The sequence below is a fragment of the Theobroma umbraticum genome, unplaced genomic scaffold (assembly GCF_002168275.2).
Source record: "Theobroma umbraticum cultivar Fairchild unplaced genomic scaffold, ASM216827v3 scaffold_147.0, whole genome shotgun sequence".
Lineage (NCBI taxonomy): Eukaryota > Viridiplantae > Streptophyta > Magnoliopsida > Malvales > Malvaceae > Theobroma > Theobroma umbraticum.
Window position 1 is genome coordinate 8,892,720 of NW_018397259.1, and position 23,094 is coordinate 8,915,813.

General features: G+C 33.5%; 3 protein-coding genes and 1 pseudogene across 4 annotated transcripts; 2 read left to right on the plus strand and 2 right to left on the minus strand.

Annotated features, from left to right (window-relative positions):
- Positions 1 to 2,343: 2,343 nt before the first annotated feature.
- LOC110414980 (stress-response A/B barrel domain-containing protein HS1 pseudogene) lies at positions 2,344 to 2,839 on the minus strand (annotated as a pseudogene).
- A 2,178-nt stretch (positions 2,840 to 5,017) lies between these two features.
- On the plus strand, positions 5,018 to 7,080 carry LOC110415643 (lysine-specific demethylase JMJ18-like). Its single transcript, XM_021427343.2, is given in 3 exon segments — positions 5,018 to 6,817; positions 6,819 to 6,964; positions 6,966 to 7,080. Coding segments are annotated over 3 exon segments (2,061 nt in total).
- A 1,818-nt stretch (positions 7,081 to 8,898) lies between these two features.
- Positions 8,899 to 14,028, plus strand: LOC110414979 (cysteine synthase). Of its 2 annotated transcripts, none has more exons than XM_021426416.2 (11): positions 8,899 to 9,039; positions 9,603 to 9,655; positions 9,760 to 9,869; positions 10,019 to 10,076; positions 10,775 to 11,038; positions 11,124 to 11,261; positions 11,383 to 11,434; positions 12,574 to 12,653; positions 12,898 to 12,957; positions 13,114 to 13,194; positions 13,603 to 14,028. In XM_021426416.2, exons 2-11 carry the CDS (start codon positions 9,617 to 9,619, stop codon positions 13,693 to 13,695), a joined length of 975 nt encoding a protein of 324 aa, XP_021282091.1. In that variant the 5' UTR covers positions 8,899 to 9,039; positions 9,603 to 9,616; the 3' UTR covers positions 13,696 to 14,028. The 2 variants fall into 2 exon arrangements, with proteins under 2 accessions (XP_021282091.1, XP_021282092.1); XM_021426417.2 differs by having other exon boundaries at positions 8,945 to 9,068.
- A 353-nt stretch (positions 14,029 to 14,381) lies between these two features.
- Positions 14,382 to 22,240, minus strand: EDR1 (Protein kinase superfamily protein). Its single transcript, XM_021426414.2, has 13 exons — positions 21,652 to 22,240; positions 19,776 to 20,198; positions 19,274 to 19,377; positions 18,028 to 19,199; positions 17,707 to 17,747; positions 17,359 to 17,427; positions 17,050 to 17,150; positions 16,792 to 16,870; positions 16,612 to 16,710; positions 15,631 to 15,699; positions 15,470 to 15,519; positions 14,947 to 15,123; positions 14,382 to 14,853 (listed from the first exon to the last, which is right to left on the minus strand). The coding sequence occupies exons 1-13, from the start codon at positions 22,117 to 22,119 to the stop codon at positions 14,718 to 14,720; spliced, it is 2,988 nt and encodes a 995-aa protein (XP_021282089.1). The 5' UTR covers positions 22,120 to 22,240; the 3' UTR covers positions 14,382 to 14,717.
- Positions 22,241 to 23,094: the final 854 nt, after the last annotated feature.

The following is a 23,094-nucleotide window of genomic DNA, read 5'->3' on the forward strand; positions in this document are numbered from 1 at the left end:
TTCTTTGAAAAAATTTTCCCTTTCATTTGGTTTTTTTTTTTTTTCGAGGAAGGAGTAGCCATTCTAAAAGAATAACTATTCTTTAAAACTCGACAATAGCTTGGGATAGCTAGTATTACTTTCCCCATAGTATTAGCTATTCCACACCTATAGAAACAAAGTCAAAATATTTTAGATTAAAATGTCCTTACTTACTTTCAAAATTTACAAACTTAAACTTATAAAATTAGTTTTTAAAATTAAAAATTAAATAATTATTTATATTTTAATATTTTAATTATAATATATTTTAATTTAAATAAAATATTCATATTTTAAAATATTAATTTCTAATTATTAAGTGAAAACATAAATTAAAAAATGAAAATGGAAATAGGAAAAAAATAAATTTGACTATAATAAAAAGTTTAAGTTTTTAATTATATATTATAAAATATTTTGAATTTCAAAGTTATTTAAACAATTAATATTTTAATAATTTTAATGATTAACTTATAAATAAAATATTAATATTTAAATAATCAATTATTAATATTTTAAATAAATTATAAATTATTAATATTTAAAAGTTAAAATTAATATTTTTATGAAAATTAAAAGATAAAATTAAATAAAACTAAATAATCATAATAGCATTTAAATTATAAATAAAATATTAATATTTTAAAAAATCAATTATTAACTTATAAATAAAATATTAATATTTTATAATATTTTAAATATTAATATTTTATAATATTAATAAGTAGATTATAAATAAAATGTTAATATTTTAAAAATAAAATAATAATATTTAATAAAAAATATTTTTATCTTTTTATTTTATATTTCGTTTTTATTCTAAAATTATTTTACCAACTAAAAACTATTATAAATCATAATAACTATTTTTATTTTATTTTATTTATCATATCAAACTGTATAATAATTATTTTATTTTATTTTTATCTATTTCGGTAATTAAACGTGACAAAGTTTTTTATTTTTTATGTATTGGACTTTGACTCAATGTTTTTGAGCTGGGCTTTGGAAGTCTTGGGAGGGTTTCAATTTTCCCTTGGGCCTTGGTTTAAGGCTAGACTTGAGTTCAGACCAACTCTCCATTGGTTTGTAGACCTGGGCTTGAGAAGGCTTAATTTTGGGTCTGATTTTGTTTGGGCGTATATGCTGCCTTTTACTCAATACCGTAAACTTTATAGTCATCTATTAGTTGATGAACCAAAGTTTAGATTTTAATTAAATAATTGAAATATATTTCGCATGTAATAAAATATTTATCCCCAATAATTAAATATATTTTCTAGTGTCCTAGTCTTAGTATGAAATTATGTGAATCTCACATAAAAAAAAAATACTATTTTAAATTTCATATAAAAAAAAAGCTCTTAAAGAAGGTTACTAAAGTGGCACTGGGCATCACACAGATGCCCATCGAAGAGAAGCTCCTAAAGAAGGGTATTGGAGTAATATTAGGTGTCACGATCCATATTAACTATTATGAGATATTATAATTTTATCTCACAAAAAATGCCTCACAAGTCAAAGTGGTGTGAACTCCTACAGTATTAACCGATGTGAGATTCATGGTTTCCTTTTTTAGGGCCAAGGTATCCCCTCTCTTATTTTCATTGGAAGCATTTGCTTGACAATATGTAATTCATGTCCATGTGAGTGCTTTTGCATCCTCCGTCACTTCAACAAGGGCACACTGCCTTCAACAAAGGCTCACCATCTTCAATGACACATCAGTAGTACTCAGAGTCCACTCTTATACTAATTGTCATGATCCACACAATCTCTATGAGTTATTGTTTGTTTTGGCCCGTTGACCTTACGGTTTTATCTCACAAAGATACCTCACAAGTGTATTACTTACTTTAGTACATAGTCGATATGAAATTTGTGGCTTATCACTATGACATCCTCACTTACATCTGTTGGAAGTTTCTTGAAAACTCTTTGTTAGAATTTTTTCTTAGATGTGGAATTTTGTGACTAACATTAAACATTTAAGGATTCATACCACTTTCAATATGTGACGTGCCTTTTGTGAGATAAAACTGTGAAGTCAATGAGTTAAAGTGAACAATATACATCATAGGCGTTAATATGGACAGTAAATCAAAAAATCGTATATTTTAGAGGTATTGGTGTGAATTGTGATAAGTTAAGAAATTTTAATTTTTATATTAAGTAATTTAAAATTAAAATAAATATACGTGCAGAAAAGAAAACAAAATGATATTAATCAATTTTTTTTTTTAAAAAAAAACAAAGATTGTATTCAAATTTTGAGCTTTGGTGACCCTGGTGGAATCACTCAAGCCCAATGTTTGTGTCAAAAGAAACATTCCAGAACAAGAACAGCGTTGATACAGGACGTCAAGACGTTGTCAAGATATCTTTCTATTTAATCCAACAGACAGGACAAGAACCATGAAAAACTCAACATTCAGAAACTAGATTGCAGGATACCTGACAAGACAACAAGTTCTATACTTTTTTCAACTTAGCAACGAGCAACGGTGGGCTTGTAGTCAATAACAAGTACCTTCTCCAGGTGGCCTAGGAACAAGGTTGCGAATTGGACATGAACAGGATGAGCCACATATTCTGCAATGCCCTCAGTACTTTCAAATGCGGATTCAAACACATGAGTGAAACCTTGATGCAGGTTCTCAATGCTGACATCCTTGCCCCATTGAAAAGCTTTTATAGGTTCAATGAGATTGACAAGATTGGCATAGCCTTTGATGAGTTCCTCAATCTTCTCAGCTGTGGTTTCATCTTTGAACTTTGCTAGCAATACGTGCTTCACAACACCTTTTGCTTCCTCCATGTTTCTCCTCCTCTCTCTCTCTCTGAAACTAATCAGTTTGGTTGACGGTTCTGTTCTCTCAACAACTGAAGATCAACTGTATTAATCAGATATAATAGGTAGATTTGATCCAAATACTACATAAAATAAGAAAATATAATTATATGTATTTATTTTTTAGTATTATAACTTGTACCATGATAAAATAGCATGTGCCCATTGATAGAATAATATTCACGTGGATCATGTTTTTAATAATAATTAATAAAATAATTAAAAATAAATCCCACCTAATCTTATTGTTAAATTTTTTAATTATCACAGCTAATGATGGATTAAAATACTTATCATTATCCCCTGAAAAAGATACTAAATATATATGAAAATGTTATTTATTCATTCCATTAAGATGCTACCGGGTTAGTGAAGGGAACGTTGTGGAATTATTAATAAATATTTAATTTAGAATAAATGAAAATAAGTAGAAGAGATTGTTCAATTATTAGTTATTTAATTAAATCAACAAATATATGATAATATGTTATATGCTAATATAGAAATTAATAAATTAACAATTTCTTCTAGATGATAATAAGTTTTTAATTTATTTTAAAATTCACATAAAATGATCATTCGCTATCAATTTATGTCATTTGGATTTAAATAAAGGCATATTACTTTTAAAAACTCATGAACAATTCAAGAAAATGTATTCAATCAAATTTTTATTTTTTTATTTTTAATCAAATAAATTTTTATGATAAATAGTTGATTAACTAAAGTTTCACTTATCATTTTAATATTTACATGATATTAACGTGGCACTAACATAGAATATAAAAATACCATTTAATTATATTATCATAATATATTAATATGTTACATTATTATTTATTATAAAACGTCAGTGTATCATGTCGATGTCACGTGATATATAAAAATAAAAAACATTTTAACTAATAAAAATTTATTTGATTTCAAATAAAATATAAAAACTTAATTAAATATAATCAAAAAATAAAAAATTTTAAAATTTTTTAAAAAAGTTCAAGAGTTTTTAAATATTATGTTTAAAAAAATTATTTGATTTTAAAAAATATTTATTTTTTTCCCTTCAACTAATAAAAGGATACAAAAAAAAGGGAAGAAAATCAGAAATTCAAAACAGCCATTTTGCATCTTTACGCAATTCCTCCAATAATTCTATCTTTGACTAAAAATGCAAAAATCAATGTTCTATGGCACTGACCAATGACCCAAAGGCATCCCAAAAAGAAAAAGGAGATAAATTTTCTAAAATTAAAAAAGTTAGACAAGACTCAAAATCCACTATTTAAGGAAGTTTTTTTTGTTACGAAATTAAAATAAAATATGCATTTTGTTTTTGAAAACATTGCTTAAAAAATAATTTTTTATTATGAATAAGTTTTGGGTTCATTCTTAAAAAAAAAAAAAACAAAATTTGAATCTCTCTTTTAAATAAAAGACTAATAAAAATAAATTATTATGACTTATAAATAAGTGTTAATAGTCATTATTCTTCTTTTAAAAACTTTAATAAAATGTGTAACATACACGTTTTATAAATTTTTTAAAATTTTTATTCGCTCCATGTGGACCTAATGTTTTTGGACTAGGCTTTGGAAGTCTGGGGTTTGTTCCAACTTTCTCCTGGGCCTTGGTTTAAGGCTGGACTTGGGAAAGCTCAAGTTCAGACCAACCCTCAATTGGTTTGTGGAACTGAGCTTTTGAAGGTTTAATTTGGGCCTAAATCATTTTTTTAATAAATATTTTAAACTTTATAGGCTTGATGGTTAATTTTTCTTTTACCTTACCTTTTTTATACGGTTTACCAAGTCAAAAAAAAAGATTTTTTTTTACTTAATATTGTAGTTCATGCTAATTAATTGAGGGAAATTAGAGTTGGATTGGGATTAATTAAGATCTTTCCTCTCTGGAATTGGTTTTAAAGTTTTAGTTGAATTGGGGCAAAAAGCGATTATTGATGCCATATGTTTTTGCTATTTAAATTAGGGAGGAATGTGATTTGGACTGTGTTCTGATTTCTTCGTTCAAACAAACCTAAAAACTCTTTCTGCCAATTTAGAATCTTTCCTTTTTTTCTAACAACTTACAAGAAAAAAAACCCTTATTTTATAATTTAGATATATATTTCATAATTCTTTCCTTCCCAAGTGAATGGAGCAGTTGAAAAAGATGTCTGCAAGATGGGTTCCCGATGAAGCATGCAGGCCTATCATTGATGCTGCACCAGTGTTTTATCCAACTGTTGAGGAATTTGAAGACACACTTGCCTACATAGAAAAGATTCGTCCCGAAGCTGAATCATATGGTATATGTCGGATCGTTCCACCACCTTCTTGGACTCCACCTTGTCTTCTTAAAGACAAAGATATATGGGAACATGCTAAATTTTCAACTCGAATTCAGCAAGTTGACTTACTTCAAAATAGGGAGCCAATGAGAAAGAAGAGTAGAAGTCGAAAGCGGAAGCGCAGCAGACATTCAAGAATGGGAGCCACTAGCAGACGTGCCAATTCTAGTTCAGAATCTAAGATAACTTATGAGGCTGATGAGCAGTTTGGGTTCCATTCAGGATCAGACTTCACTCTTGAAGAATTTCAGAGACATGCAGATGAATTTAAGGAGATGTACTTTCGAAGGGATTCAAAGCCTCCTGTGGATGAATGCAGGAAATGGGAGCCGTCTTGGGAGGATATTGAAGGTGAATATTGGCGGATAGTAGAGCAGCCAACAGATGAGGTTGAGGTATATTATGGAGCTGACTTGGAAACAGGAACCTTTGGCAGTGGGTTTCCTAAGGCATCATCATCTATGTTGACTGGAACTGGAAGTGATGCATATATATATGCAATGTCAGGTTGGAACCTAAATAATTTGCCACGGCTGCCAGGTTCAGTGTTATCGTTTGAAGGATGTGATATATCTGGAGTTGTAGTGCCATGGCTCTATGTTGGGATGTGCTTCTCATCATTTTGTTGGCATGTTGAGGACCACCATCTGTATTCACTAAACTACATGCACTGGGGTGATCCAAAAATATGGTATGGAGTGCCCGGAAGCCATGCTTCCTTTTTGGAGGCTGCAATGAGAAAGCATCTGCCTGATTTGTTTGAAGAACAACCGGACTTACTTCATGGATTGGTTACTCAACTATCTCCTTCAGTTCTGAAAGCTGAGGGTGTACCAGTCTATCGAGCTGTACAACGTTCTGGGGAGTTTGTTCTTACCTTTCCGAGGGGATACCACTCTGGATTTAATTGTGGTTTCAACTGTGCAGAGGCAGTGAATGTTGCTCCTGTTGATTGGCTAGAACATGGTCAACATGCAGTGGAGCTCTACAGTGAGCAGCACCGAAAAACATCGCTGTCCCATGACAAGCTGCTCTTAGGATCGGCTAGGCAAGCTATTAAAGCTCTCAGGGAGTTATTTGTTCTTGGCAGAGAAACTCCAGGGAATTTGAGGTGGAACCGTGTCTGTGGGAAGGATGGAATGCTTACAAAGGCTGTTAGGATGAGTGTGCAGATGGAGGAGAAAAGAGTGAAGTGCCTTAACCCTCATTTACCCTTGCTAAAGATGGAAAAAGATTTTGATTTGGAAAATGAGAGGGAATGTTTCTCTTGCTTCTACGACTTGCATCTATCTGCCTGCAGCTGCAAATGCTCTCCTGAGCGATTCGCATGTCTGAAACATGTAAAGAATTTCTGCTCATGCCAAGATGAAGACAGATTTGTCCTCCTTCGCTACACCATCGATGAATTGCAAATGCTAGTCAAAGCCCTGGAGGGAGGATTAGATGCTGTGAAAGTATGGGCATCTGAAGATCTTGGGTTGGTTTCTGTTAATGATTGCGACGCTCATTTGTCTAAGGTGGTTCCGGATGTTCCTTCCGAAGCATTGCCGTCAGAGTGCCAGCATGGGACTAAATTAAATGGTTCTCTCGCTTTAGATAGTCATTACCAACGTCTTAAATGTTGGAGTTCTTCTCCTGGAAAACAGAGTGAATTTGGATCAGGACGCCTGCATTGACTTGAAGCTTGACATCATATCTGATCATACTGCAAGCAAGTCAATGTACTCTTGTGATAGCCCTAATAACAACAGTCACTGATGTCGATACACTGTTCCCCTTTTTTAAGCAAGAGAAAAGTAGTGGCTTTGATGAAGAAAGAGAACCTGATCTAAAGAGGATCAAAACTGACCGGCATATCAAACATTGACAGAGGAGATCCGGAAAACTTGTAGATAACTATATATATCTGTATTTAGTATTATAACTTGTAATGTGATGAAATAGCATGTGTCCATTGATTAAATAATATTCATGTGGACCATGTTTTTAATTTTTTTATATAAATTTTGCCCCTATGAATATATCATATTAGTATTATCTTTTGCTTTGTCACTCCCAACTCCACGTTAAGATCAGGGATATCAATCAAACACCATCAAATCTTATTGTTAAATTTTTAATTATTACAGCTAATAATGGATTAGAATACTTATCATTATCCCCCCAAGAAAGGGTATTAAATATATATATATATATAATATGAAAATGTTACTTATTCATTCCATTAAAGTGCTGCCAGGTTAGTGAAGGGAACGCGGTGGAATGATTAATAAATATTTAATTTAGAATAAATGAAATAAGTAGAAGAGACTCTTCGATTATTATATATATAATTAAATTTAAAAATATATTATAATATGTTATATGCAAATATAGAAATTAATAAATTAACAATTTTTTTCTAGATGATAATAAGTTTTTAATCTATTTTAAAATTTCACATAAAATGACCTTTTGCTATCAATTAATATCATCTAGATTTAAGGAAAGGCCTAATACTTTTAAAAAATACCTAAATAATTCAAAAAATGTAATTCTTATATTTTTATTTTTGATTAAATAAATTTTTTTGATTAATAGCTGATTAACTAAAATGTCACTTATCATTTTTATGTTCTCATGGCATTAACGTGACATTGACGGTGAAAATATTATATAATTATACTATGAAATCATATTTATTACGACATATCAGCATAATACGTTAATATTATGACATATAAAGATAAATGATATTTTATCTAATAATATTAATTATACTTATGAAAGCTTATACGAACAAAAATAAAAAAAATAACGACATAATTGAACACAATAAAATAATAATAATTTTTAATTTTTTTAAAATAATTTAAGAGCTTTTTATATATTATGTCTTAAATAAATTATTTGATATTAAAAAATATTTATTTTTTTTCCCTTCAAACTAATAAAAAGATATGAAAAAATAAGGGAAGAAAATCAGAAATTCAACAAAAGTCATTTGCATCTTTACGCAATTCCAATAATTCCATGTTTGACAAAAAATGCTAAAGTCAATGTTCTTATTTGCATCTTTACGCAATTCCAATAGTTCTATGTTTGACTAAAAATGCTAAAATGAATGTTCTATGACACTGATCGATGACCCATAACCACCGCAATAGGGAAAAGGCGATAATTTTTTCAAAATTAAAAAAAATTAAACAATACTCAGAACCCACTATTTTTTTAAAAAAATAATTTTACTTAATTTAAATCTTAATTAAAATTAAATAAAAAAAATTAATAACTTATGAAGGTATCATGAGATTTCAGACAATTTTAAATTACGAAATAGAGTCATGTTCTCTTATGATTGGAAATAAAATAAATAATAATTTAAATTATGCTTGACATTATTTTTTTTTTTTAAAGAAAGATTGATGTTAAAGTTCGAATTTCTTATTCAAGAAAAAAAAATTAAGACATTGAAAATAGAGAAAACACTAAGTAAAAGAAAAGAGAAAGGACACTTTTGAGCGACTTTGAATGGGTAAAGTCAATGTTCTTTTTGACATTGACCCATGGGCCATGGCCTAGACAATATCCCCAAAAAAGGCCCAAAATTACAGAAAGGTACAAACAAAGACAAAAATGGAAAGCATTACGCTGGCGACGGTATTGACTTTCCCAAGTCACCAAACGCCAGGGGTCACAAACTTTCTTTACCGGACAACACCGTTAAGCCAAATAAATATTATATGTATTTTTGTTTGTATACTATATAACCGGCTGGTAGGCGTTGGTTTTGAGAGGCGCAAACATAAAATCCCAGGAATTATCTTTGAGAGTCTCAGCTACAAAGGTGCTTTCTTGTTTCTCAGTTTAGTTAAGGTTATTACTTTAAAGTCTTTAACATTTTAGCTTATCTATCATTTTTGTTTCAAAGGTTGTCGTGAAAAGAAACTGCCTTTCTTGGGAAATTTTCAAGCTTGGGGTTTGGGTGCTTTAACATCTGTCAAGTTTTTTAGTTTTGGTTTGTGTTTTTCAAGGTTGGATTTATGGTTTTCGTTGGTTACTTGTGTTCTTTTTGATGTCTTGGAGTATGGGTGTTTTTTCCTGATTACTGTAACTTTCAGGGGATTTGGTTTTGATTTTTAGATTGATCAAGATCACGATCATTTCTAGTCCCTTTGTTTCTCTTTCACGAAGAGTCTGTTTTGTATACCAATTGTAGACGAATCCAACAATTTTTTCTGAAGGGTAAAATTTTGAAGTGTCCCTAATTGCTATTTCTAAGTTATTGAAATTGTTCTGCAAGCACTCCAGATGTCTTTTTTTTTTTTGTTTTAATTGTGGCTACTTAGTCAATAGTCCATTGGTTTAGTTTGTTTTGCTAAAAAAATCAGCTGTTGTATGCTTGTGCAGTAACTTGAGAAGAAATGGCGGAGAAGAGTTTAATTGCCAAAGATGTTACTGAAGTAAGCCCATTGTTCATCTTCAGAAACAAAATTATAGGAATTTATTTGTGTTTAATTTAAGAAAACTACTGCTAGCCTTAATCTTGTCGGTTTGACTTGAATAGTTGGTTGGTAAAACGCCATTGGTATATCTGAACAATGTTGTGGATGGCTGCGTGGCTCGAATTGCTGCAAAATTGGAGGCGATGGAACCCTGCTCCAGTGTCAAGGACAGGTATTAAACCATTTCCACCTTTTTTACATTCAAAGATGTATCAGAAAACATGTCAAACTCGATTTGATATAATCATTGTTATGATGATGCATTCAGTTACGGCTGGAGTTGTGATCTTTGCTAAGATGCAAAATCTACTTTGCTTGCAGGATTGGGTACAGTATGATTGCAGATGCAGAGGAGAAGGGTCTCATTAAACCCGGTGAGGTTGGTATTTTAGATCTTTCTTACCTCGACATTTTTAATCAAATTTTCAAGTTTATGTTAGGTCACTTTTCAAGTAAAATTATACATTGACTTCTGCTATTCTTTTGCCGATATTCATAATGTTGGCCTTGTTGCTGGTAAATGTTTGTAAGTTTGTCGCATCCTGTGGAAATAGAGTGATTGTTTTAGTCATGGTGCTCTTGTGCAAGTATTATAGCAACTATCTTTCTAGTTAAAAGAGACTAACGATTGTGCAAACTTATTGGGATTATAAACCTCATCCTTTATCTGTTTCTTTAACTCTTCAAAGTTTTGAGTAGATTATACTATTGTCACTGTGCTATACAATAAAATTATGCGCTGTTATCAACTTGAAAAGCATCTGTGATTAACCATTAAAACTTACATAAAATGTCAGGATTGTGAAAAAAAAAAAAAAGCTTAGCAGAGATAGAAATTGTAACCTAATTAGAAGAATTGTGGCTTCTGTTGAAGTTTCTAGGGCTTGCAAGTGTTTGTTCCTTCTAAATCCAAATCCAAATTCTGCGCGATTTTTATGTGCAAAAGTAGGGTCGTCTTCCAGCTATTTTCTTGATTGTGTTGCTTTCCTGTCAACGTTACCTTTGTAGTTTTGAGTGATAAACTTAAGGAGAAAAGTTTTAACTTGACAAAGTTTCCCTTGTTCCTATATGCTGAAGAGTGTCCTGATCGAGCCTACCAGTGGTAATACCGGAATAGGATTGGCATTTATGGCAGCTGCGAAGTGTTATAGACTCATAATTACTATGCCTTCTTCAATGAGTTTAGAAAGGAGAATGGTCCTCCGAGCTTTTGGAGCTGAGCTGGTTCTTACAGACCCTGCCCGGGGCATGAAAGGGGCTGTTCAGAAGGCTGAGGAAATTATGGAAAAGACTCCTAATTCTTACATTCTTCAGCAATTTGAAAACCCTGCCAACCCAAAGGTATCATTTGGAAACATTTTCACACATATTTGGTGGTCCGAGCCTTGGACGGAGTAATGATTTGATTCTTTTTTTCCTGTTTTAGATCCATTATGAGACAACTGGGCCAGAAATATGGAAAGGCGCTGGAGGGAAGGTAGATTTTCTTGTCTCTGGGATTGGGACTGGAGGTACTGTAACAGGAGCAGGGAAGTATCTCAAAGAGCAAAATTCTGACATTAAGGTTAGGCTTTCGGTTCTTTTGTTAGATGTAATATATTTGTAACTTCAATTACTAAATTGTGTTTGCCTGTAGTTATGTATGATTTCATGTTGCTTATTGCCTCTTGCCTTTTTCTGTTCAGCTAATTGGTGTGGAACCAGTTGAAAGTGCAGTGCTATCTGGAGGGAAACCTGGTTAGTTGTAACATTTAAAATGTTCTTGTTCACGTTGTTCTTTGTACTGCATATTCTATTTTCTGCACTTCTGTTGTTTTATTACAATCTACAACAGCTAGCTAAGAGATAGGAACTGTGCTTTGTATCTAGAAGGTAATTATGAGAACTTCTTAATTAGTGATTTTCCTATTTTCTTAGAAGTTGTGTTTGGTGCTCGTTTTCGTCTGGTTAATATTTCTTCTTTCAGCAACTCTATACTCTGTTCATTTGATGGTTATTTATATTAAAATTTGATATAGCCATTTAAGTTTTTATGCCTAATTTTTTTTAAGCATTGAAGAACTTCCGGTGCTTGCATTCATTAAATAGCCACTTCTTTTCATGCACTAGGTTCCTCTGTTGGTTGATGCTGATGTTTGATTGACTTACTGGGTAGAAGTAGCCCACCCATTCCATGCTTCGTACACTGAAGTGTTGGAGGATTTCCTAATTCTGTGCATCCTAAGGCTATAGGTCCTTCTATAGAACACAGTGCTATGTAGGTTCATTTTTTAACTAGGTCTCTTCCATATTAAACATATGGAAGCCTTGGGCTGGTTGAGTAAGTATTCCTGACCTGTTCTTGTTCTATGTCAAGAACATTAAGAAGGAAATATCTTCCATTGAACTATTAAGTCATTCTGTGTAAACAATGATTTGCTTGATGCTCCACTCGCCATAGGTAAAGTTTAGAGATAAGTTATTAAGCTCTTAAACTTTCTTGGTTCAAGTATTTAGCCTTTAATTTGGTGACTTTTTTCCATTTCAAATTGTAATATTTGATTGACATGAAATTTGAAAATTTGACCCTGAAAGCTCTTCTATATTTGCACCCGAGCATTTGGCTCATTAGTTGGTGCATGAACCCCCTACCTAAAAGTAGTGTTCGAATCCCCCTTCTCCCAATTATAAAAAAAGGAAAAAAACACTCTTCTATATTTGCCCTCAATAACCAGCATATTAGCATTGTCTTTTGTCCGTAAGATCTTGTAGTTAGATTATTTTATGTGTTTGCCTATTAATTGAAAATTGTTTTCTTATGTTCCTCAAGCTAAACATAAGATATTATAAGAATGTTTTATCAATTGATGGACTGCTTGGGTTTTTGAATGTTCAAGGACCACATAAGATCCAAGGAATTGGTGCTGGCTTCATCCCTGGGGTTTTAGAAGTCAACTTACTGGATGAAGTTGTTCAAGTAAGTCTCAACGCCATTTATTTATTCAGATTATAGTTCCTATGTCATAATTTAGAATACCAGTTTTCCTTATTTCACTAACCTGCTGGGATAAAAAATTCAATATATATTATGGATGATTATAGGGAAGGCAATATGGTGGTATTTGACACATCAGCATGCTTTCTTCATATTGTAGGTTTTCCCCCATGCATGTATTGCTATTGTTGTTCCTTGAAATGATTGGTTACCTTTATGGCTGCAGATATCAAGTGAAGAAGCTATTGAAACAGCAAAGCAACTTGCTCTGAAAGAAGGATTGTTGGTAAGTTTCTTTAGTTTTAGTAATTTTATTTGATAAGTGGTCCACAGCTTTATTTGGTACTTGTTCACAAGGAAACATGATTCAACTCCATGAAGTTTCTGTTGGATTTTTTCTGCGTTTTCCTTTAGTGATAAATGTTTGAAACATGTATTGCAGGTAGGTATATCATCTGGTGCAGCTGCTGCTGCTGCAATTCAGATAGCCAAGAGGCCAGAAAATGCTGGGAAGCTCATTGTTGTAAGTTTTGTTATTTATTTTTGAAGTCACTCCTGCATCATTCTGTCGGAACATACCATGAGGCAATACAGACAAAGATGAATGACATCAATTAAAAAGGATTATTGTGACATTTATGTCAAAAGACTCTGACTTGACAAATACCGGTATATGCATGATTATAGGGTGATTTGATTACATATAATGTAGTGTTCTTGGTTCTATATGCTTGTGCTAAATTATAGGGACTATGGTATTTTATTCTCATTTGAGGGGATGTGCATTCTTGTTAAACAAAACTATATCATTAGGTCATGTATAATGTTTTCCATGGTATAAGATTCCAGGACTCAATAAAATACCTTTTCTTTTCCGGCACCCCTAGCTAGTTGAATCTAATACTAATCTTTTAATTTTGAACCTAAACAGGTGATCTTCCCTAGCTTTGGAGAGCGTTATCTCTCTTCCGTGCTGTTCGAGTCTGTGAAGCGGGAAGCGGAGAATATGGTTTTCGAGCCTTGAGATAAACCATCCTAGCTTCAAAATGTCAAGATCATGAGGTTTGAAATATGGAGCAGAGAACTTGGTTGTCAAGCAGCACATGGATCTTTCTAATGGATGGTTTTTGTTGTCTTCTTGGATTCTAAAAAGGCTTTAGAATAATAAGGCGACTTTACTGGAGCCCTAGTCTATTGATGGATTAAAGAAAAATGTTGTTTGGAAATGGGATTGAATCCTGTCTATATTTTGTGAGATTAAACCAAAATAGGAAAAAACAATTTTACAATGAAATATCTCCTGTAGTTTTATGAATTGTCGTGAGATTAAATAAAATTCAATGTTTTCAATTGAAAATCAAGAAAAATTAAAATCGAAGTCCAAAGTTTAAAACTTCGCATGTGTTCTGCAGGAGTTGGTAATAATGTTAATATATTATAGATTTCATATCAATAAAAAATGAAATAGATCTTGAATAAATATAAATTCGTAATAAGTAATATTAAAATTTATTTAATTTTTTATTAATGGTAAAAAAAAACAATATATAAAATATGGCAGACAGAACCCATTCCATCAAGGAATAGAATTGATTTTAAACTTGTAAGAAAGAATAGAACCCATGTGACGGTCACATTTCTTTTGCTTAGTTTTCCTAGATATTATTGAGCTAGGAAGATGCTAATCACTATATACATATATTAGTACAAGATTAATTCATGCATATAATGGAACTAAAAATTCTTTTGATTCATAATGACAACTTTTTTTCCCTTTGTTGTACAGAGTTTTTTGACATATACATTACAAACTTTTGGTTCTTTTTGAACAAAACTATGGACATCCGACTGTACAAAAACTGCTGCTAGTTTTTGTGCAGCAGGGGCAACAATACATGAGTACATTAATATGAACACAAACCATTCGCCTAAGAGCCTTTCTCTCTCCTACCTTGCATTCCTTCGTCGAAAATTTGAATACATTACCCTCATCGAAGGGAAAGAAACAGGATGCTTCTCATTCACAATTGAGGACTTGGGAACATTTCAGGGTGTAGAATTTACTGAAATCTCTTGTGGCAAAGGCGAGCTTGATTGGTCTTGATGTGATGGAATAACGAGCCGCTGCAAGGGCTTCAAAGCTACTGCAAGCTGTGCGAATGAAGGTCGCAAATTTGGATCACTAGGAACAATAAGGTAATAAATTAGACTGGATTTAATATTGCAAAAGAGGATATACTCATTGAGTGTAGAGTTCGAGTATATTTTTACTTACGTCTGCCAACATTCCCAAATTATCCTTGCAACCAAGGGATCGACTTCCTTGGGAATGTCAAGGCGACGATTCTGGAAACCAACTGCCCCCACAACTTGCATCGGATTCATGCCACTCCAAGGCAATCTCAGAGTAGCAAGCTCCCAAAGAATGACTCCAAAGCTATAAACATCACATCTATACGTTCAACAAAAGATGCCGTTAGATCTAAGCTTGGTTATCTTAACTCTAACCATCAAGAACAGTTAGCCACAGTCAGAAATTGCCAACGGACAATTTCTACAAAATTAATCAAGTAATTTAAAGCAATTATATGGAGACAACAGAATAAGGCAGATAGCTTGGTAATTAGCATGGTGACTTTTTGGGCTGCTATAAAGGTATGTAATTTTAACATTTTCTTATCTTCACCATATTCTCAGAAAACCAACATGACAGGCATTGCACAATCAGTTGAAATATACCGGACTAAGCAATCTGCTAACCAAGGATAAAAACTGGATTAACTGGAGAAACAACTCACTTCTCATTTGATGGCTCATTGCGAAGTACTTCTGGTGCCATCCACTCAGGCTAAGACAAAAAGGTCAATTCAATCAGAGACATGTAGAAAGAACGTCAATATAACAAAAGCTGCATATTGTATCAATATCTTCAGAATAAATACTAGGTCAAGACGCTCACTGTTCCTGCAGTTGATTTGGATGATAGAAAGGTATTATGCTTCAAGCGTGACAACCCAAAATCACAGACCTGCATAATTCAGTTTTGCTATCAATGAGTGGTTGCACTGCAAGAATTTAACAGCAGCCATCCTTCATCTCTTATTCGTTTCTTTAAAAATGTGTTAGTTTTCAATTTTCAAGTTATGCATTTAATACATGAACAACCTGAGTTAGCTGGGAAAACAACAAAAAGGTTGTTTCAAAAAATTCACGCCTTTTTTCTCTTTTTTTTTTAATTTGTCTTAAGGTGTTTATAGCCAGTGGAATCATTAATTCTACATGGGATAAGATTATGAGCATAAGTGTCAGAATGCAATCAAATGCCAGATCAGATATGTCAATCAGTGTAATCATGCCCCCACAAGGGTAGATAACTCATATATAACTATCTCATAATTGATAAGCAGCCTAAGTGATGCATAAACCAAAGAGGGCGTGGTTGAATACTAGCAGCTCCAGAAAGTTTAAAGAAGCACATGCACAGACTACAATACTACCAACTTGTTATGACTTCACATTTATGCAGGTTGTATTTGATGATTTTATACATTAAACACATTTAGTTAGTTTTCCACTGTAAAACTAATAATATACAAAACAGCGCTTCACGAGTTAGAAACAAAAAACAAGTGACCAATAAAAATAAGTTGCCAAGATTAAAGTTTGCAACAATAAGAAACAAACTAGCAAATCCATAATCTGAGAGAACTGCTATAATGCTATTCATACACAAGCATCGAATCAACAGAAAGAGGAAGTAAGAACTAGCCATTATAGCTCAACACTCAAGCCAACTCCACTAGATCAATAGAGAACTGTCACCAGATTTTGCAATGACTACAGCAAGATTGAGAATGTTTGGGGGAGTAACACTTGCAAAAATAAATATAAAAGAAAAAAATTGGAACACAAAAAATGAAGACATTGAAACATCATTTACCTTCACATTCCAGTTTTTATCAACTAAAAGATTAGGAGACTTCAAATCACGGTGAACAATGGTTGGTGTGCTGGTATGTAGGCAATTCATGCCCCTTGCCTGCAAAATGAACAAAATTTGAAATTATTATACGGTTGTCAAAACATAGATAAAACAATTGCAGAAGCAATAATTCCATACCACATCAAGAGCCATCTTAATTCTACGCTTCTCATCAATTTGGCATTGAGGACGATGAAGAATCTTGTATAAGCTTCCTCTGGAAAACCAAATGACATTGCAGAATTTAGAACACCAAATACTGCATCTGCAGGCGTGTCAAATGAATACACATGCACGCTAGCAGTCATAGACAGCCAACCTCATATTGTATCTGTGTTACTTTGCATAAAGTTTGTCTCATTAAGAAGATAAGAATATGCAATCACAGACTCTTACCTCGGAAGAAACTCGGTAATGATAGAGAGGTTTGGAGGACGAGTAACGGCACCCATAAAAAGAACAACATTTGGATGACGCAGTCTACGCATTATTCGCACCTTAAGTTAAAAAGCAAAAAGAAAAACCAGGATCAGTTATTTGGGCTTAACTGCCATGGCCTTAGACATGGAGGTTTGCCATGGCAGTTTGACTTAAGTTTGTATATGGCCAATTATTTAATTGAGAAGAATGAATAAATTAAAATATCTCACAATACATTTTACTATCATTTTGAGACAGAAATATAAATGCTGAAGAGTTACTTACTTCTCTTTTGAACTCAGCCAAAGCAGCACCTGAAAAATCCTGGTCTAGGAACTTCTTTACAGCAACCTCCTGCAGTTCAATAACCATTACCACCAACAAAATGAGAAATCTTTTGATTTTTAAAACAACTCCTAAGTATTTTAGTTCATGACATCATTCCAGAAAAGTATATTTATGGTTCAGTTAAAAACACACTATTCCCACTATGATGCCTTTGATAAATAATTCTCTAAATACCTTAAAACCTAATTCCTCTAGCCCTTAGTAGATGATGGCACAGAAGTGACATAAAAAGTGAAAACTGCAATAACTATGAAATACTGAAGTACAAAAAGAGAATAAACTAACCGTGCCATTCCAATCAGCATGGTAGACCTCTCCATATGAACCTACTCACAAAAATTTTTTTTAATAAGAATTAGAAAACTTCCAAAATAAAGTATAAGTTCTGGCAAAGCAAGTATCAAAATACCTTACTGCATCTAAAACTCTTAAGTTTTTCATGAGGAATAAGAAGAGCTCAACTATCAAAAAGGGGAACATTTCCAAAATAACAAACACAATATACAAGTCTAACTAACCTTACAATTTATAGACAATAATTGACCTTTGCATAATTACAAAACTTGCCACTTGTAATAAAGAACTAAAATGAGCCATATCCATTACCTAGTCCAATTCTTTCACCAATATCCAAGTCTTCCCAAGGAATTTCACATTCACCTACATCTACATCATCAAATAGTTGATCAACCCTGCCTATGCTGGAATCAACTGATGCGCTAAGATTTTCTGGATCCTTTAATTTAAGATTATTCCCCATATAGCTCTCCTGTGTGTACTTTCTATGATCATGGAAACCAATCTCATTATCTTGCTCGTTAGCCAAGTTCCCTGTGTTATTTTGTAAATCCTGCCCATTCCTGAGATTCTCTTCCTTAAATTTAGTACCTCCATCCTCAGCCAGTGGTGAGCTATTGAACTGACTGGTAGTAGATGCCAAAGATGACCCGGTACAAGAGGAAGAACTCCTGATTTTATTATCTCTAGTAGATATATCAAAATCACCAGGTGACTTAAAACCATGAGGATAGACCTTTTCAGGTTTGGTAGAGCTGGTGGAAGCTGATGATGACTGATTAAAATCATTAGGTTCACGGTTGATTTTTGGAAAGAGGCCCTCCATATAATTGTAGTCCTTTTTCTGAGGAACCTCATTATAAGCAGGTCGATTCTTCCACATCAATGGTACTGGCGGTCGCCCCACAACAACATTATTTCTCTGTCTCTGAAGCTCATCAGCTTTGGTCTCTGTAGGTTTGTTTTGCAGGGAACTTTTGCCCGTTCCTTTTATCTGGAATGGGTTAAGATCAGCAAAAAGACTTTTAGGGTCCTCTTGACAACTCTGACTATATGGTACTACATTGACATTCATCCTCATGCCATCACCAACAACATTGGCCCCACGACTCCCTTTATAGACTGAAGTTCCAATGGCAGTTGAAGGAAGATGGTCCAACTGATTAGGGGTCACTCTGTTAGATAATCCAGAAGAACCAACACCAGAATCACCACTTGTGCCTGATAATGAAGGCAAGGATTCTGCAGTTCCAGAACTTGACCCCCAATCCAAGGGCAGACTATTATTGATTGCAGGATTTTGACTACTACCTTCACCGTTAAGTGGCTTTGCTCTTGAGTAAACACCATCATCAGATGACTGAAGAGTTGATATGTTGCTAATTATTGGATTGTATGGCTTAAAAGTAGTATCTTTTACACTTAAAATGTCAGCAGGTATAAGTGTACCAGGAGCTGCCATTAGATCAACCAAAAACTCCCTGGAGGTAAAAAAACACAAGATTAGACCTAAATAGAAGTAAAATCAAGTTAAGAAATGAGCACAAACTATAACCTTTCATCCTCCAGCTTTATTATATTTACAGCATCATCCTCAATACCAGTGTAATGACTGCCTTTTACCAGTCTACAAGGTAACCTTATGCTATCTGCCAACACCTACATAAAAGGGCATAGAGAATATAATAATTATAAGTACTTGGAAGGATCACTAAAAGAACCAAGTTAAATCATCCAGTTGGATAATAATTACCCCTGATCTGAGAGACAGGCAAATTCTGTTTCTAAATCTTACTACTTAAATATTAGAACCTGGGGCATAGCCCCATTGTTCTGCCCACCCCATCGAGAGGGTGGCAGTCCTGCAGGGCAGGGTTCGTAATCCCAGCCCCTACAAAAATTCAAGGGATTATCCCTTAAAAAATTGCTCAAAGAAACAGACATGCTGCCAGAATAGCATATGACTGTTCTGAACCCAATTTTGAAAACTAGGTATAGCTAGAATAACCATATTTATATAGAGAGCTGAAGTCACTGATCAAAGTTCAAAAACTAACCTTGAAGAGTAAAGCACGATGCCGAGACAGGCCTATATTTATGGATCCAATTGGCAACACACTTGTATGGCGAGATGTTCTGAGCTCTGTGCTTCTTTCTGTCCATCTGGCCAATATTACATTAGCATCTTTAACAGGTCCACCCATATGTCCTGTAACAAGTTCGGCGAGCCTTTGTGCTAGAATACCAACATTGGTTGCAGGGCAATCTAATGCAATACAGTGCACAATTTGCAACAACTCTTCTAGGGCTGGGTCAATTGTTCGATTGACAATTACAACTTCAAAGCCAGAATTCCCCAGATTTGTTTCAAGATCAGCAAGCAATGGCATTTTTCCTTGGATTCCTGAATCTGTGGAGAGCCCATATACATCATAAAAACCATCCACCACTCTTTCCTCATAATCAAGGACATTGTATTCCTGGTGAATCAAACATCCCAACCAGTCAATCTACATAAAATAACTCAAGAAATAGCCAGACATGACAGGAATGGAAGACTTGATCAGCCCAAATGATCATAATCAAGTTCCAAACAGTAAATAGTTATATTACCTAGGCTAGAATCAATCACAAACTAGTTATAGAAGCAGTCAGAATTTTTATGGATTAAAAAAATTTCATAGATCCAAAGATTGGAGGAAATAGCAAGACAACACACGACAGAGTCTAGGAAAGATTGAAGGCCAAAACACCAAACATCAACTAAAGCAAAACGAGCCATACAAAAAGGCCATGACTAAGAGCACATAGAAAACATACTATCAAAGACCATTGATTAACTCCCCAGCTTATAAAATGGTTTCCATTGACTTTATTATCTTTCAATGTCTCCAAGCTACTGATTATATCCTGAAATCTGCAACTGTGACCATTAAGGAAACCTAGGTAATAGCTGCTAATTCAGGCTTACCCTCAACTGTTTCACAAGAAGCAAAACTCGAGAGTAACTTGTCCTAACCATCACCAATATCAAACCCAAACACCAACAAAATCAAATGCTAACCATAAAAATTCAAGCTCATTCACAACAATAAAACATGGCTCAATTTCCAGGTATTTCATTCTTCATAAGTAAATCAAGCCAGTTCAAAATGTGAACAAAAGCAGATATGAAATATTTTAAGTATAATCTGCCTAATTCTAGTAAAACCACAATTATTTCAAGCTTTTGCCGCTAATATTTACCATATATAAGATTCCAAAAATCAAATTTAAACCATGACTTGCCCTAATCAATCAATCCAAAAACCAATCACTAGCAGCAACTAAAGTACTAAACACTCCTGATTCAAGCTCATTCACTTTAATTAGATTCACCAAATTTACAATTCAACCCTCAAAATATCAAAGGAAGAGAAAACATCTAAAACACTTTTTGCAAACACCAAGATCCCAAGAAACTATCAAAGCCCAAGTGATAGCTGCTAATTCCAGCTTATCCACCACAATTTCACAAGAAGCAAACCAGTACATCATTTTTACCTCATTCAACAGTCACTTGCCCTAATCACCATCAATCCAAACCCTAACAAAAAACCATGCAAATAACCTCCAAATTGAAGCTAATTCACAACAATTCACTCTAGTTCAATTTCCAGATCTTTCAATTTTCAAAAATAAAGCAACCCACTTCCGAGTCAGATCAAAACAGATAAAATAACAATAATTCATTACTAGCTACCATTATTCCAATAAAATCACAATTTATTCAAGCTTTTCCACTAAAATTCAGTACAGTAACTTGTCCGAAACTTTAAAAAAAAATCATAATTCAAGCACATTCATCCAATTTAATTCGCCAAAAATTCCAATTCAATGAAAAAAAATCAAAAGACAAGAAGGAAAAACTAACCAAAACAAAAAAACACTTACCCAATACTGCCTGGCCAAAACCTCCGCCACGAAATCATCCTTATCCCTCCCTAACCCTAAATCCATCCGATGATGACTCCCTAAGCTCAAAATCGTCGCCGCTCGGATCTGATCCTTCTCCGGATCCTCTGAATTCGAAGCACTTATAGCTAGAGCCAACTGCACCTGAAACTCTTCCTCCGATAACATATAATCCGATGCTCGATTATTCGTGGCCAACGTCGGTGTTGGCGTGCTCAATCCCATGCTCGTCGATACCGGTACCGTCGTCGTGGTCACCGGAGATGATGACATCGTCGTTGTTGAAGGACTCCCCGGAGAATTCCCGGACATCGTTCGCTGATGATCGGTAGAGCATGACTCCGACGGCGATGGCGACGTGTCGTTTGTCGAAGTCCGATTAGGTTCATGACTGCTTCCTATGTGTAGCTTCTTGAAAATGTGCTTCATTTTTTCTCTTTTTTTCATATCTTCTTCTCTTCTCAGTTTCCCTCACTTCCTCGCATTTGCCCTCACTTTCTTTTACTTTTCATCTTTTCATTTTGGTCTTTTATGGAGTGGTCAAGGGAATGCGTTGGGAGGGAAAACTTAAGGCAGTAGTATATAAGTCTTGGCGGGTATTTATACGGCTTGAATTTGAGAAATATCTACGAAACTGCCATGCCATCATCCTCACACGCGTTTTCGGTTGACGATGTCCTAGTGAAGGAACCAACAGGAATCGTGCATGATGGCTTCGGCCCTTGCACACGTGGAGGTCAGGGCCGACGTCATTTCTGGGCTTTTATAAGGCCGCGTATGGGAAATTACTTATCCTCTTTTTTGATAGAAGGGAAATTATTTTATAAACATAATACAACCCAAATTCCCCGTATCTAATAAAATGGTAAAATTTTTATGCTTCAGAAACGAATTTAAAAAATTATAATATTTCCATTTAATATGTATTTAAAAAACAATTAATTATATAAATTATTAAATTAATATGTGACAATCATATATAAATCTATTTGTAAAATTAAAAAATATCACCTCTGTGTATATATAAAATAATATAATTCATATTTTTTTTAATTCATGTAATACGTGTTGAAGATTATGATACATAATTGATATGTCTTTTTTAACTTAATCAAGAAAATGAAATCCACTAAACCCTAAGTTTCCCCATCACATTCTTATGTATTTAAGATTACTAAAATCGAGTAATAACAATTAGGATTGAAATTCTCCCCCTTTGAATGTCACTATGCATAACTTGTTGAACTTAAATAGGAGCAAATTAGTGTCTTAATACTTGTATTAATAGGGTTAGGTTTCTGCAATTTAAGGCAATTAAAGCCTCTTAATTATTCGGTTCCTTTTCTTAATTTTATATGATACATGCATGCTTAAGTTGATATTATTTTATCTTTAGGCATGAAATTAATCAAATTCATGCAT

What these genes read in the sequence shown, in the direction of transcription:
- LOC110414979 (XM_021426416.2), top strand. Translation starts at nt 9,617, where the DNA reads ATGGCGGAGAAGAGTTTAATTGCCAAAGATGTTACTGAA. An exon ending in TACTGGATGAAGTTGTTCAA is followed by an intron (nt 12,654 to 12,897) that starts GTAAGTCTCAAC and finishes TTATGGCTGCAG; the next exon opens with ATATCAAGTGAAGAAGCTAT. An exon ending in ATGCTGGGAAGCTCATTGTT is followed by an intron (nt 13,195 to 13,602) that starts GTAAGTTTTGTT and finishes GAACCTAAACAG; the next exon opens with GTGATCTTCCCTAGCTTTGG.
- EDR1 (XM_021426414.2), bottom strand. Translation starts at nt 22,119, where the DNA reads ATGAAAAAAAGAGAAAAAATGAAGCACATTTTCAAGAAGCTACACATA. An exon ending in ATAAAGCTGGAGGATGAAAG is followed by an intron (nt 19,200 to 19,273) that starts GTTATAGTTTGT and finishes TTTTACCTCCAG; the next exon opens with GGAGTTTTTGGTTGATCTAA. An exon ending in TGGCTGAGTTCAAAAGAGAA is followed by an intron (nt 17,151 to 17,358) that starts GTAAGTAACTCT and finishes TTTTAACTTAAG; the next exon opens with GTGCGAATAATGCGTAGACT.